Raw genomic sequence first — 15717 nt, forward strand, 5'->3', positions numbered from 1 at the left:
GGTTAAGACCTGAGTTGAAGAAGATGTTGCGGAGACTTGGTTCAGCTGAGTGTCACACTATGTTGGGAGCTGAGACCAGCCAATGTTGAGGGAAGAGTAGGGCTAGAGAACAGAAATGGATTTTCCTCTATTTCCTTTTTCTTCCAAGAAAGAATATTCAGAAATTCTAGAGCTGCTTTCTTCCTTATTCCATAATATGGGCATGTAAGAATAGGTGTATAAGAAGAAAAGATTCAGAAAAGTCTGATTTAAAGTATATTAGAAAACCATATATATGAGAGAAAAGTAGGACTGTGAATCCCCAAAACTTCTATGACTTTGGTACCTATATTATAGTATCCTCTTTAATGGCTGAGACTACAAATTAATTAAACATGACTTTAGAGCATTAAAATGTAATGTAAAATACATAAAATGCCATAATTTAAGAATTGATTTGGCTTATAACTCCCCATTGGATCATCCTATTTTCTAGCATGAAAGATAGGGTCAGTTTGCTCTGTGGTGGGTAGACACACCCTGCATGCCCTGAAGTGGAGTCAGGGCTATTTAAATAAGAAATTCCTTGGAGGCAGAAGGGTAACAAACCCTTATGGGCATGTCTTCTTGGTCTCATAGGCTCTGTATGAAGGTGACTGGTATTGCTGGAGAAAACCCCAGGTCTGCAGGTGATACTGAAAGTAAAACACAAAGCCTGGCCAATATTTTGTGCACAGCAAGTGCTAATTTCCTTCTTTCCTTATTCAGAGTACAACTATTACATATCAGGTAAGCAAATACATATTGAGCTCAGACTCTTTATGATTGTGAGCCTGTGATAGGGTACATGTGAAAACATGGTTTGAAGTCACAGTCTTTATATTTTAAAGTGGCTGTCTTCGAATTTTACCCCTATACAAGCAGACAAAGTAGTATTACACAAAGACTAGATATTATATCAATAATAAGAGGTAGCACAGGCTTAACTGACAAAAGGATGGAATGTAAGGAATATCTGAATATTTTTGGTAATCGGGTGGTAGAGAAGATCATTTCAAAAGAATCAGAAGTAAAAAAACAAACAAAAAAAAAAAACAGTTAATAAGAGAAAGATAATCATGAGCTAAGGAGGTTAGAGGTCTCTGTGAAGGAGGAGAACTGTGAGGTGCGGCTCAAAGGATTCATAACCAGAACCACCTACATAATTTTCAGGGTTCAGTGCAAAATGAAAATGTGGGACCTTCTGTTCTAAAAGTATTAAGAATTTCTAGATGGCAACAGAAGTTCAATAAACCAAACATAAGGCCCTCTGAGTGTGGGGCCCTGTGTGGTTACACAGATTACACGCCCATGAAGCCAGCCCTGCCCACCATAAGCTATGTATAGAGGATCTGAAAAAAAGGAAGATAACAAAAACACCAAACTGCCTTAAAAACTATGTTTGGTTTTCCAAAAACAAATCCTTGGGATATGGGGAATTTGCAAGACCATGAATACTTCCATAAACACTAACCTACCTCTCATGATAAATTCTACCACTGATTGAGAAATTAGCATAATCTAGAAAATAGAAGGCAGTGTAACTGAGCCTCAAATGCAAAATCCCCAAAAACAAACTCCACAAGGAGAATATAGGCTTCTTAAAGAATTCCCAGCAAGATACAGTAAATATATTAAGATAACGACGACTAGTGATATTGCCTAGTTTTGTAACTTACCCATAGTACTAGAGTATTCATCAATCTATCAATGCTTGTCCTTTTAAACTTTGTCTTACCACTATTCTGCATTAGTTTAGTGTCAGGACCTGCAAAAACAAAAAAAGTAAATAACTTTGAAATGATATGATTATGTATTCTTATTCTTATTATTGCTCACATCAAATGTCTCTGAAAGAAAAAAATATATATTTTTCACAATAATTTAACTTTTATTAAGAGCAAGGGCCATTAAATTGTATACGATTCTCAACAATTAGGTTAACAACAATCCTGGAAACTGCAAGAGATGTGGTCTTCTTAGACCAGGATAAATACAGTCAGAACTTGTAGTTGATAGGTTTAAGTAAAGCTATTTTTTCAAAGTCTATGCACAAATAGGCTTCTAGTTTGACATAGTTAAAGATAACACAGTCAAGAAAAGTGAGGAATAATTTGGAAATATTAAAAAGAATGCAGCAACAAACACAATTCAGAACACTAAGGTAAAAAATGGAAAAATAAGAAATCAAATCAGTTTCCCAAAAAGATTTGAGGTCCCTTTGAAGGAGAAACTAGAATAGCCCCCAAAATACATAAGCAAGTAATTTAAACCTTTATTGTGTATCATATACTGCATGTATATAATATGTAATTTTTGCAAAGACAAGAACTGTCTTAAACGTTGTGTTAGATTTATTTCAGGTAATTACATTATCCCATGATAAGTGCCTTGTTCCCAGAATTCTAAGCATATAATCAACTGCTTTAGAAGTGGGTTATCAGATGATGAACAAATAAAAATATTGAAAAATATTGTTAAAGAAATTCCTTGTGGACAGAGAAAATGCTAAATAAAAGCAATTAAGTTTTAATTAAAGCTAATTTCTCTAGTGTTTCCTCTCCACATAGTCTTCTCATGATTTTCAATCCATAGAGCCATTTAATATAGGAGAAAGGGGGAAATTAAAGAAAGGAGAAAAGGGAGGCACACCCAAAATTATATACCACTCCAGAAGTCAGGGAAGGATAGGCACATCCTTAAAAGACTTTCCTTTATGTAAGAGAAAAACAGAAGCAATAATTGAGGTTTCATAACAATTCATTGTCTTAAGTTGGAAATTGCATCCCAGTGTCCTATTCCTAGCTACTGCTGTGTATAGGAGACCACCCACATTTTCTCAGAATCATTTATAAAAATCCTGGCGAACACGGTGAAACCCCGTCTCTACTAAAAAATATAAAAAACTAGCCGGGCGAGGTGGCGGGCGCCTGTAGTCCCAGCTACTCGGGAGGCTGAGGCAGGAGAATGGCGTAAACCCGGGGGGCGGAGCTTGCAGTGAGCTGAGATCCGGCCACTGCACTCCAGCCCGGGCGACAGAGCCAGACTCCGTCTCAAAAAATAAAATAAAATAAAATAAAATAAAATAAAATAAAATCATATGAACATTGAGGATGGGAAATATTTCTTTTATGGTAAAGATCACAAAGGCCAAATAGTCTGCAACCATAGCACCCTGAACATACTTGATCTCATCTGATCTCAGAAGCTAAGCTAAGCAGGTCAGGCCTGGTTAGTACTTGGATGGGAGACTGCCTGGGGATACTTGGTGCTGTAGGCTTTAAAAAAAAAACACATAAAGTTTGTGGTTGCTAAAAACTGAAATACGGAAAGACCAGTTAGGTGCTGAAAATGTACATTTCATTAAGCACACAAATGCACACAGACTAATAAGGAATCCTCTTTATGGATTGTTAAGCACTTATGTAAATATAACCACAAGTGTTTATATGCACATCTCTTCTTCTCATTGTCAAAGACCCTGAAAGAATTTTCTGCACTCAACAGCCTCTGTTTTCTTATCTCCCACTTGTTACTCAACCTAGTCTCTGGGCCAATCACAACACCAAAACAGATCTGGTGTTATCATCAATATCCTCCATAACTTCTTGACCACTCAGCAATCTTTGACACTGTTGACTATTCCATCTTTTTGAAACATACTCTCCCTTTAGCTTCTGTGTTATAATGTTCTCCTGCTTTCCTTCCTACCTCTTTGGTAGCTCCTTTCCTGTCTTCCGTGATACTTACCCTCCTTTCCCTTTACCCACTTACTAAAGACTGAGAATCCTTAAGACTCAGGCATAGGTCACCTTATCTTCTTACTCAATCTTCCCTGGACAATGTCACCTAAGACCGTAGCTTTAAGACTAATAGTTTTAATAATATAGACAAGATGTGTATCCCCAGCTCATGCTGTTCCTCTGAGCTCTAAATCCATATATTTAAACCTACGTATTGTGTTGCCTGTATATTTCCATCTGGATTCTTCTAAGGCTTCTCAAGTGGCCCTTGTCCAATCTAGCTTACAATCTTTCTCCAAGCTTCTTATCTCAGTATCATCACCATCCGTCCAGTTGTGAAGATTGGAAGAAACCTCGGTCATAGTGGATAACTTTATCATCCTCACCTTCAAACCTGGTCATCAAAGGTTGTCAATTCAACTTTCTAAAAGCCTTCTGAATTTATCTACTTCCCTTTCCTTTCACAATCTCCGCCCTAATCTAAGGAACTGTCATCTCTCAACTGTAAAAACCTAGAAACTTTGTCTCCCTGCATCCACTCTGCCCCCAAAACTAACCAATATTTTTCCTCCTTCCCAACCCCAGGACCTGCTGTCTATTTACAAACATTACAAACAGTTTTGGCAAGATTAAGCCTTTCACAATTAACACATATATACCCCACCTGTTTGACAACTTACAATGGTGTCCCGAAGCTCTTAGGATAAAGATCAAAATTCTGGATACTGACCACAAGGTCTACCAGTGTGATCTAGCCCCTATCCATGTCTCCAGTCCCATATCCATCTGTGTTCTCCATACCCCATACTGGTCTTCTTTTTTGACCTCACTTTCCTTACTCCTGCCACAGGGCCTTGGCCATTGATATGATTTTGGCTTGAGATGAATACCTCTTTCTCTCTCCTACCATACTGAAAATCATACGAGTGAAGGTACTACATTTGCTTTTGTTCACATTTTTAATCCCCAATAAGTAAGTAGGATAATGCCCAGCATATAGTAGACATTCAATAAATAATTTGTAAGTAAATTAATTTTTAAGTAAATTAATTTTTTGAACATCTACATTTCACCTATTATCTCAACTAATGCTTACAACAAACTAACAAATTAGGGACTATTATCCTCAGTTCAATAATAATGAAACTGAGTTTAAAGAATTGAAATTGTGTGAGATTTCTCATCTAGTAAGTGTCAGAGTGAGAATTTGAACCTCGACGTAAGTAATTCTAAAGTTCTTGGTCTTTACTATTTTCTAAAACTATATGAAATAGTCAACCAATATCTAAGACTGTGTCTTATTCAGGATCCTAAAAGGAAATAGATGACACATCGAACAAAGATAATTGGAGGAGGTTTATTTATAAAGGAACTCTTCACAGAAAGCATAGGTGGGATTATAGGGGAAACAAAAGGTTAGTGCATTAACGAAGGGCATGTAGCAATCAAGCTGTTTCTCCATCTGAGCCAGAAGGGACGAAGGGAAAGAATGGCTACTGGACCCTAAGGGAAAGAGGTGATAGGAATTTGCAGCCCTTAGAGTAAGAGTGGCCTTCTGCTGATAGATCTGGCCAGCCTGAAGTTACCATACAAGAATGCAGCCTGAAGGAGTAAATACCTTGACTGTAATCTCCTTTCTCCTTTTGATCTCGTCCTAGGGAGCCCTGAGACAAAGCCCAGCCAGAAGCAGAAGTACAAGGTAACCTGTTAATATAAACCACACAAGTAAGCCTCCTAGGGCAGAAAGAAGGGTGGAAAAAGGTGAGAGGAAATCTGGAGAGGCAAACAGAAGACATCTAGGACAAAAATGCAGTGTGCACTCAAGATGGTACAGACTCCTAGAGACTGTTTAAATGAATATAATTCCTGCCCTCAGAAACAAGATTTTCTCCTCTCTTAAGCGTAAAGAAGGCATTACCAGGGAAGTGTAGCCTAGCTATTAATATATATTAGACCTTCATAAATAATACGTTTGTAAAGCAAACCATATCTGTGTTATCTATATTCCTTGCACAATTCCTAGTGGTAGGTATAACTAGAGTAATAATACAGAAAGAATACTTAATAATTCATTGGATATTTTTCATTAGACCTAGGTGTTGACCTGGAACTAGTTCCCCAACTAAATGTCTTAAGACTTAGAGGTTTTGCGACATCCGTTTGTACATCTCTGACACTGACGAAGCCAACCACTAATTCTTCTGTTTGCCAGCATTCTAATAAAGCTTTCTACCAACATTTGTAACCAGACTAAAGTCAATGCAGGCATGCTCTGCTTTACAAATATCCACTTGATAAGGTACCCTGCAAGTGAATACCGTGGCCAAATCACAAGAGAAGGGAGTATTCCCTCTCTCCCTGCTGCCTGCTGCCAAAGTCCAGAGAGCACTAAGTTTTTCCAACTCTCAGCCTAGAGAGCAGGCTGGGTGCTCTGAATTAAATTTGAAAGGAGGGAGAAGCAGAAAAGGAAGGAAAATAACATTTGTCAAGCATCCTTTTCCATATGCATTATCTCATTGAGCACTTAAAATGACTCTAATGTACTCATTATTATCCCCATGTTACAGCAGAAAAAAAACTAAAGCTTAGGAAGTGTAAGTAACCAAAGCTTACAGTCCTATAGCTGGTAAAAATAATAATAATAATAACAATAAATAAAAAAATAGTAATAAATCCAAACTCAGGTCTGCCCAATCGAAATTCTGTGAACTTTGTTACAATTCCTTGGAGGGAGGCCTGTTCAACTTACCAGCCAACTTCCATGTTTTTCAGAGCATTTTCCCATAAAGGAACCTTACAAAGAAGAACTTGGCCTCTCAGTAGTTCACAACAGCTGCCCTAGCATGAAACACTGTAGCTGAACTTGAGTCCTGAATTAGCCATTCCAAACAAGATCACAGAAATGCAAAGTTTGGGGCTTTATCCCATCCATAGGATGAAGCACTTCTATCTCTATGATCACAGGAAGCAAGTCAGGAGGGTATTTCCCATCAGAAGACCATGAAATTTCCCCATCATTAAGTAGGAAGTTAAAGGAATGTTCATGGACAAGCTTAGCTCTCTCTTTATCTGTGTAACGAAATATATGATCATATGTTTATTTCCCCAACTAAAACATAAAAGCTCATTTCTAGGGATTTCCCAGGTCTTTACAACGGCAGTGCCCCAAGCAGCAAGAGCACTGATAACACTGACAGCTGACAGTATTTAATGGAATTGGGAGAACAATTCTAGGTTTGGAACACTTTTAAGATTTTAATGAACACTTTGTTGTTGTTGAGGAAGGTCAGTTAAGAAAAACATTCCAATTTTGATTGCACATAGTCAAGAGGCCCAAAACACATCTTAATTTGGTGTCACAATAAACAGGACTTTTAAAATCAAGGGCTGGCAATTGAAGCCATGAGTACAATTTGAGTGGCTTTATGAAATGGTGCTACTGTAAGCTTTCTTAGCAAGAGAGGGCCACCTTGGGCCTACATAAATAAAGCAGAGAAAAGAAATATGGTGGGCAAGAAGAGTAAGAGGCACCTCCCCTCACCCCACCCACCCCCATCATGCACAGTCTTTCCAGAACCCACTCTCCTATTTACGAACAGTGGAAAAAGTTATGGAGTATAAACAGAAATGATTACAGGATCAAGAAGCCTTTTCCAAAAGGTCTGCTTGACCTTTGCAAACTACAAAATTAACTGCACAGCCAGGGGCTTTCTTTCATACTCTTACTCACTTTAAAGGCAGATTCATACATAAAATGACAAAGGTGATTAAGATGGGGTTAATAAAGAAAAATTAAGCAGTAGGTATCTAGCACCCACTGTCTAGTTAAAACTCCAGCATCTTTAAGAATAAGATGGCAGTAGTTCCTCATACAGCACGGCCACCTGTACTCTTTTCAGAGCAATGGTGTTTTCTCCTGGTGTCCTACAATCTGAAGCCAGCTCCAGAGCACTACTTCGCATGGAATGAAAGCACTGTGCTCATCAGAACTTGGAGAATCGTAGACTGTGCTAGTGTACGTTGCAGGTAAGGTTCCCATAGAGCTGGGTCACATACTGTACCTGCAAAAATAACCATTCCAAAACACCAGCTGGTATTTCTCAGGATGCAGCCTCTCAGGATTATCTTCTCATTGTTGAGGGAGTGCTTGCTGTCTTTCCAAGAAAGGATTCCCATGAATTTATCTAACTTGTTGTTAGGCGCCTCACAGACAACAATCCCTGGAAAATAAAAAAACAAAACAAACCTCTTTACGACTCACCCAAAATTCTCTTCAGAAGCCCACAGCACTGTTTCACCACTGTTTCCCTTTAACAGCACGGGGTTACATACACAGAATTGTGCTAGAAAAAATAAGCTGGGAGGTAGAGAAATGGAAAGCCATCAACTATTTTGAAACACAGTTTTCTGTACTGTCCAAATAAAAATTTTAAAAAAAGAAAACAAATAACAACAGAAACCTTAAGAGCCATGGGATATTTTTTCTTTAAAAAAAAAAAATAAAGAGCATATCTTTACTTCTAGTTTATAACAAATAATTTTTGAAAAGATAAAGCAGTGACTGTCCTAAAAGTTTCTCTTATTCCATCTCTTTCAGCTAAATGTGAACTTCTACACAGTTTAAAATAGCATACTTCCAGTCTCACAACAAAAGTTAACCATCTTTCTAAGCTCATAATCAGGATTTCAGAGGTCCTACTGTATTCCACCAGAAAGAAACCTGGGCCTTGTTTGCCACATGTGTCTGAGAATGCGTGTGATTCCTTTCAGCTGTTCTATGCTTCTTATCTTGATTAGATTCAGAGTTCTGGGGACTCTCAAAGGCACCATATAACTTGCCCCTAGAAGATGTTTCTAGTTTCTTTAATTCCAAACCAAAGGCATGCCCACTCCAAATCAACGAATCAATTCGTTCCATTATTTCAATATGAAAATATACATTTAGGATGGGGGTTCTCTAGATAGAAAAAGAAACCACAAAGAATCTTTCACGGACCCTGTCACAAAACATAACTATTAGATTAATATACATATCCACTGCAAAAGGTGAGGAAAAATTATTATACATAATGAGTACAAAGACACGAAAGAACAGAATGGAGGGAGAGAGGAACAGAGGGAGGAAGGAAAAAAGAGAGGGGAGATATGAAAAAGGAAGCTGTGGTTAGATCCAGTCAGGATTTGAGTCGGAGTTGGGGGTGAGATTAGTACCTACAAAGTTCTCTCTCTCAAAAACAAACAAACAAAAATACATTCATATTTAATCAGAAGTCAAAAGGGCAAGTTGAAACATAAAACGTAGCATTTGGAAAATAAAAAGGGGACTGTATCTTTAGCACTGATTAAAGAGAAAGGGGACCAAGTAAGCCTAGAGATCTACATTACACTGACTCCATCCACTCTCCAAGCTGCCGTCTGAACTTAAAAGAGGCTTCTTAGGTGGGTCCCCTTTCTCCCTAGGATACTCCCTTTAAAACTACTAAACAGAGGTAACAGCAACCAGTTGCCACAAGGCCACTGGTCACTCCTGACCAACCAGATCACTAACAGCCCTTGCATTAAAAAAGCAAAAGCAAATAAAACTGTGAAAGGAATGAGGGACTCACTCACGGCCTCAGGGCCGCTTTTCCAACCTCCACCTGTCTTTCCCCAGTATAACAAAAGTACTGCCTAAAGCCTCTCCACTTAGGCACTCACTGGCAGTTTCCCAGACATCCCTATTTCCCACTGCTAAATAGAGACTGCTGGCAGGAGGATTTGGATAAGACAAATAACCTTGCCAAGGGAAGGGGCTGAATTCTGGTTAGCTCCATTATGGCCTATCACTGATAGTAAAAAGTAAATTAAAACCGATTTAAACTGGCTCAAGTTGTTTGGACAACTATGTTGTAGATGAGGAGACATTTTCAGAATTCAATATCTTTTCTTCTTGACCAATTTTCACTCTGAATTGTAAAATCTTGAATTGGCTATCACCAGCAAAATCTACATAAAATAACAGGTTAACAGTAACACTTAAAGTTTATTTCAGATTCTTGACCCAAGACTCAATTTCTTAGGCTTCAAACTGAGCCACTTAAAAAAAAAAAAAAATGTGCTTTGGGCAAAAACAACATGATATGCAATCCCTGCCAACAGGAATATAAAAAACAGGTTCATTTGATCATTTCTATTGTCGTAAGCAAAGACTGACATGGAGGCAAATACAGCCTTAAACACGTTGGCTCGCTCCTCGCTGGCCTCACACCAAGGGTGTGGTTCTAGACAGGAACAGGCAGTAGGGCCAAGGGGTACTGCCTGGGTTTCTTGGAGGCTAAGCCCCAATTCAGCCTTTCTCAAAGAGTGTGGTCTCGGTGATGTAAGTTCTAAATACAGGCCCCAGTCAAAACAAAATGGTGGGAACAAAGCCAAACTACATTTGTTTTTATCATTAGAAGTGCTCGGCTTCCCCTTTTTAAGCTCTATTAGCATAAAACACACACTTCCCAATTTCTTTTGTACCACTTTCCAAAAGGGATGAACAGATTCCTTTGAAGGGAGCACTGTATTCACCTTTGTATTCCTATAAACTATTATACTATCTACATAATAGGATCTTTGTCGAAGAGATGGATAGAAAAAATTTCAGATGATTTCAAGAGAGAGGTTAAGAGATGAGATGGATATTAGAGCAGATCTAAGAAAAATGGACAAAGTAGGTATATTTCCATGTTAGTGATGAAGGACTAGAAAACCAAATAGCCGAGGCACAACAGGCGGGGCTTAGTTTCTGGCCTAAATCTAACGGGAGCCGAGTAGATTGGAGAGTACTGAAAACAGGTGGGAGCATTAAAGTGCATTAGAAGCAACCAAAATGAGAGCCTAGCCATGAAGCATAACAAGGATGAGGGGAAAGCTCTCTTAGGACCCTTCTTCCTTTTGCTAGTTCAATCAGAGAAGAGAAAGAGGATGTAAATGGTCAGTTTGACAGTCGATGAGGAAACAGTTTAGGAAAAAATCACATCATTTCTCACATAGTCATTTATTGAATACATATTTGGAGCACAAAGTCATCTTTAATGGGCAATAATAAAGCTGGAAGAAAATCACGTCAATAATGAAGTGTAAATACAATCAAACTAGCTGCTCATATCTGTTTGCCCCTCTGAAGAGAAGACATGAAAGCAGATTGCAATCTATCCATTTGACACTCACACAGAAATGCTCTAGACCCACACTGAAAAAAATCTACAGGATCTCATTCTGGACCTTCCTAAGCATTCTAGATTTAGTCAGCCGGATTGTTGGTTAATTACCAACTCGACAGACTTCTCGAGTTAAGTATTAACCTCAAAGAGAAAGTCTGCAGCTTATCATAAACATGGAACTCAGTGCCCAATATTCTATGATTTTCCAGAGAAGCTGGCTTCATCTCTTTGTGTACATTATTAATAGAAATAGTTACTGATTATCTGTACTGCAACTCTTCCATAAGACAAATTATCCAGCAAATAGAACATCAATATTGCTGTTCAAAAATTTCTCTAGCCAAGAGTTTCTTAACATTTTAGAGATTGCCCACTACTGTTTGCCCTGAAGATTGTGACAAATATTTATTTATTTTCTTAGAAAGAAGAGTGTCACCTTCCTATTTTCTAAAGCTTCTTTACTCTTCAACTGTCAAGGTTCACCCATCCATCATTACCATAATGGCATGTCGGCACCAGCAGTAAAGATTCCGCCTTTACGTGAAATCTATGCCTCATGCGTCAGCTGTGCTGTTGGGGTGTGCTCCTGTCCAGGTGAATAGGAAAGCTATCTGGTAAGCAAAAAAACTCACAAGATGCTAACCAAGCTATTTTATTTTTTTAACCAAAAAGAGATGCTTATTTTTCCATGTTTTAATTACACACATGCTATTCTTTAGAAAGAACCACAAAATATACAAGGATTCCTGAATAAAGAGTCAACCTTTCCCTGGTTCAGAATTCAGCATTAACAGTCATACAAAATATGTAAACTTGTCAGGAGTTGCAGAAAACAGATCTCAGTTCAGTCAGTAACAATATGCAAAAGATTCTTAAACACATTTCGACAATTTACATCCGGGGATTTCCCCAAGGAATAAGAATGTCCAGTTTACATAATAATAATTGACAAGTATTTCAGTTACTTGTTTATAAAAGCTTTTCAATTCCCATAAGACTTTAACATGAAAATCAAGGCCCACTCAATCTCTTTTTATATTATATTTGATCTATAATGTTAGATCAAGTTATGTATCTTTTCTTACAAAATTCAAGAGACCATAAATCATTTTTTTCTGATGTTTGAAATGTATAAAAATATTTGCATGAGAACTTTTCAAATAAATGGATTTACCTGCCAAAACCCAACTCTCTTGTGTGCACTGATCTCTACATTTGGCCAAGTCTTCTATAAACTCTTGTCAGGGATCTTGACATTCAAAATCACTGAGAACATTGCTACGTTTTAAAAATATGATGACCTCATCCTTGTCCTGGATGGACTTGATCTCTGGTAATTAATTTTGGACCTTCGGGTTTAGAATATTTTAAAATTTCATTTATTTCCCTAATCAGGAGCTAAGCTCTTGTGCTAATTTTCCCTAACTCTCCAATGCTGTCTTTCTACTTTGGTTTACAACCTGGGGTTTTGTGTCCTTTTGTGTCCTTTGTAAAATAGGCTTTGCCAAAAGTCCAGGGTTCATAGTCTGGCTTCTCCACTTAACAGCCATATGACACTGGGAAAGTTAATCAATTTACCTGGGTCTCAGATTCTTTATCCATAAATTGAGCTAACAATAATCTCTTCCTTCAAGAGTTGTAAGGGTTTAACAAGATAATGTGTGCAATTACTCAGCATGGTGCCTGGTACATAGTGAGCTCTTGCTCACATATCAACATCAAGTTTAGGGCCTGAGAACTTTAGGACCTTTACCTAATCAAAGGCTTCTTTAAGGATGAGACTTTTTTCAAGTCTGTCTTCTCCCCTGGGAAATAAGCTCTAAAAAAGCATGGCCTGAGCCTGACTTATTAACCACTGTATCCTAGGCTTAACAAATCCCTTGGCCTTGTGTTAAACATACATTTGCTAAATGAATAATGGGTGACTGTACACATATGGATGAAAGAAATCAGCTCACCAGAAAGACACTATCTTTGAATATAGATGCAAAAGTGAGGAGGCAGAGAGACTCACCAGAGACATCCTGAGGTTTCAACCCATCTCAGTTCTGACCCTATGTGTCCGAAACGTGGAGTCCCCAGTGGGAACTTCTCTGGGGATAGGAGTGGGAAATTCAGGTCTTTAGATACTTGGAAGATGTGCTTTTATGATTCAAGGACAGAAAACTGTAATTTGATGCTAAAGAAAGTATTTGGCAAATCTCAGAAGAAAAAACACACAGTAACCAGAAGCAAAAATAATGCCATACCCAGATTTGCCCAGAAGTCACAAATTAAAACATATACTTAGCACAGATAGAACATGGTAAAGAGTGTGCCTCACATATCTGTCTCATCTATTATACCTTGCCAAAGCTAGCCAGGTCATTGTCAAACATACACAATGTTGATATCTTATTTTAATTTAAACTAAAGGATGCAATATCTGGTTTTGATTCCCATGAGTCAAGAAAGTCTTTTTCCAATCACCAGAGGAAAACCTGTAATCTATTGATATTTCATTAGGACAAAGGTGAATAAAGAAGACACAAAAAAGGGAGTAGAAAAAGAACAAGGAGCAAAGGATCAAAAGAACCTGGATAATATATGGAGAGATCATTTATAATTCTACATACTTTGTTTTGCATCTTGTACTTTGGAGGTACTTAATAAAGACTTAAACCAATTACTATGGAGAGAGTGATTAAAACAAAGATAAAGAATGACAGAAAAGTGACACTGCAGGTGGAGAAAATAGCTAAGATAAAAAGTGAAGGAGGAAGATGAGATGAGAACAGTAAGCAAGAATACAGGAAGGAAAAAAAGGAAAGAGAAGAATGGTGAAATGGAGTAGTTAGAAAACCATGTGCGGATAGTGGAGTGTGTGTGAGAGAGAGAGAGAGAGATTAAAATTGAAATGCATAAATTAGGGCTTGGAAAGAAGTGGATGGAGAAAATAACTGAAGGCCAAGGAAAGCAAGAGCAATCATGGGAAGGATTTAGGGTTTATTAACTGTCGTAACTCTTTCAAAGGCTTCCATGCTACATCTTGCATCATCCTCTTGGTCTTTAAATTTGGCTGCTAACTGGGGGGAATCTAATTTGTATATTGTTTCTAATTTATTTTCCTTCAATTCATCTATTCATTCTTCTGATGCTTTCTTAGAAACAGGAAATTATATTTTTTATTTATTAGAATAAACCCATAAAACACCCTGTTGCCTTGAACTTTAAGGTAGATTGAAATGCAGCCCAAGATTTTAAAATGAAAAAGTAAACTTAACAGAAACCTGGATTTTAGCCCAGAAGTGTACCAGCCTCATGAATTTGGCATTGCATGTTTTCTGAAAAGCTGACCACAGTTTAAGTATATATAATCATAAAAAAGGGAGGCTCTGTGTTGCCTTTATTGGGGAAAACAATTATTCATTGGGGATTTGGTGAGTTGCCCATTCTGTATGAAGCAAATTCAAGTCATATCTAGTAAGTAATAATTACTAACACACCTTAAAAGTAAATTTTGTGAAGTATTTTTAAATGGCTATTTTTATATATAAGCAAGTCCTTTAACTTCTCAAGACCTGTTACCTCCTCTGTAAAATCTTAAGGGAGGAAAGTGTTTTCAGCCTGAGCAAAACCACTTATATTGGTTTAAATTTGGAGCTACTGTGTTCCAGTTTCTTACATCAGAAAGGATCTGAAGTAAAGACGTTTTAAAACTACCATGCCAGCTGATCCCTCTCCCAGACACCTGCCTTCCAGGAGGAGAGGATCCAGCACTCCTTCTCAGTCCTACAAGGCCACTTCAGGAAGCTTAAGCTTCCTCCTCACCCCATCGTTTCACACTCCCTTCCTAGTCTCTTTACGTTAGGCCTTTCCTTTGCCCTCCCATGTCTTTTTGGGGCCTGATGCTAGTCTTCCTCTTTGCCCCACACTGGAATTTATAACTATTTATTCATTTTCTGCTATAAGAAGAAGAAAAAGCCAAGCAGGGTATGGTGGATTGAGAGTATAAGGAGTCATGCTGAAGAGAGGGATACTTAGCCCCAATCCTATAGTTCCATGTAAGAAATCCACCTAATCCAGCCTGGCTCCTTATGCATTATCCTGGCATCGACTTACAGAGCCATGATTCTTGGAGGGTGTGGTAGAGACAGTTAATGCTCAACAAGTATTCATATTTGTTATTTCCTAGCCTCCCTTGCAGTTAAGTCAGGGCCAGGTAACAATGTTAGCCAATGAACTATAAGAGGAAGAAGAATTTAAACACCACTGTGTCTCTTTCATCTTACCCTTTGCCCGATGCAGGGACCTCAGACGCCATTAGTCCAGATACTGTGGCTCCGTGACGGAGAAGGCCACCCAACCCACTCAGGATGTGACATGGGCAAGAATAAGCCTTTACTGTGTTTATGCCACTAAGATTGCAGGGTTGTTTATAACTGCATCATAGTGTAGCCTATCTGGGCAAACATGTAGGAAAGAATGGGACCTAAATAATTGTTAACAATCACGCTCTGCTTTTTGATGGTTAACAACACTAAAACTCATGAATTTCTACCTCTTCGTAGATCAATAGAGGTATAAAGGTACAACTCTGCCAGGAAAGAAATGAGTAATAGTAAATTATATTTAGGTGGCCCTTTTAGGACTCCATAAATATTCAATGAGGTATTTTAAGCAAGTATTTTGATTCATGAACACAATTTACTTTTCTTGGATTCACATAACAGTAAAATTTCATTGAAAAAATTACTTAGTAGAAAATGTGTAATTTGTTTTATTCTAAT

General features: G+C 37.9%; 1 protein-coding gene and 1 pseudogene across 5 annotated transcripts in view; one reads left to right on the forward strand and one right to left on the reverse strand.

The window, feature by feature from the left end:
- Positions 1-15717, reverse strand: part of ATP8B4 (ATPase phospholipid transporting 8B4 (putative)) — a 315343-nt gene that overhangs the window by 126577 nt on the left and 173049 nt on the right. For all 5 annotated transcript variants that reach the window (XR_013395574.1, XM_077939397.1, XM_028850904.2 and 2 more), the window contains 2 exons: positions 7823-7981; positions 1698-1786 (listed from right to left, as the gene is read on the reverse strand). Coding sequence is in view for 4 of the 5 variants with exons in the window: in XM_077939397.1 (XP_077795523.1) it covers positions 1698-1786; positions 7823-7981 (248 nt within the window). In the remaining variant the exon portion in view is untranslated. The remainder of the gene's footprint in view (positions 1-1697; positions 1787-7822; positions 7982-15717) is intronic.
- LOC114679737 (5S ribosomal RNA) lies at positions 3176-3298 on the forward strand (annotated as a pseudogene).

Source organism: Macaca mulatta, chromosome 7, assembly GCF_049350105.2.
Source record: "Macaca mulatta isolate MMU2019108-1 chromosome 7, T2T-MMU8v2.0, whole genome shotgun sequence".
NCBI classification, from domain to species: domain Eukaryota; kingdom Metazoa; phylum Chordata; class Mammalia; order Primates; family Cercopithecidae; genus Macaca; species Macaca mulatta.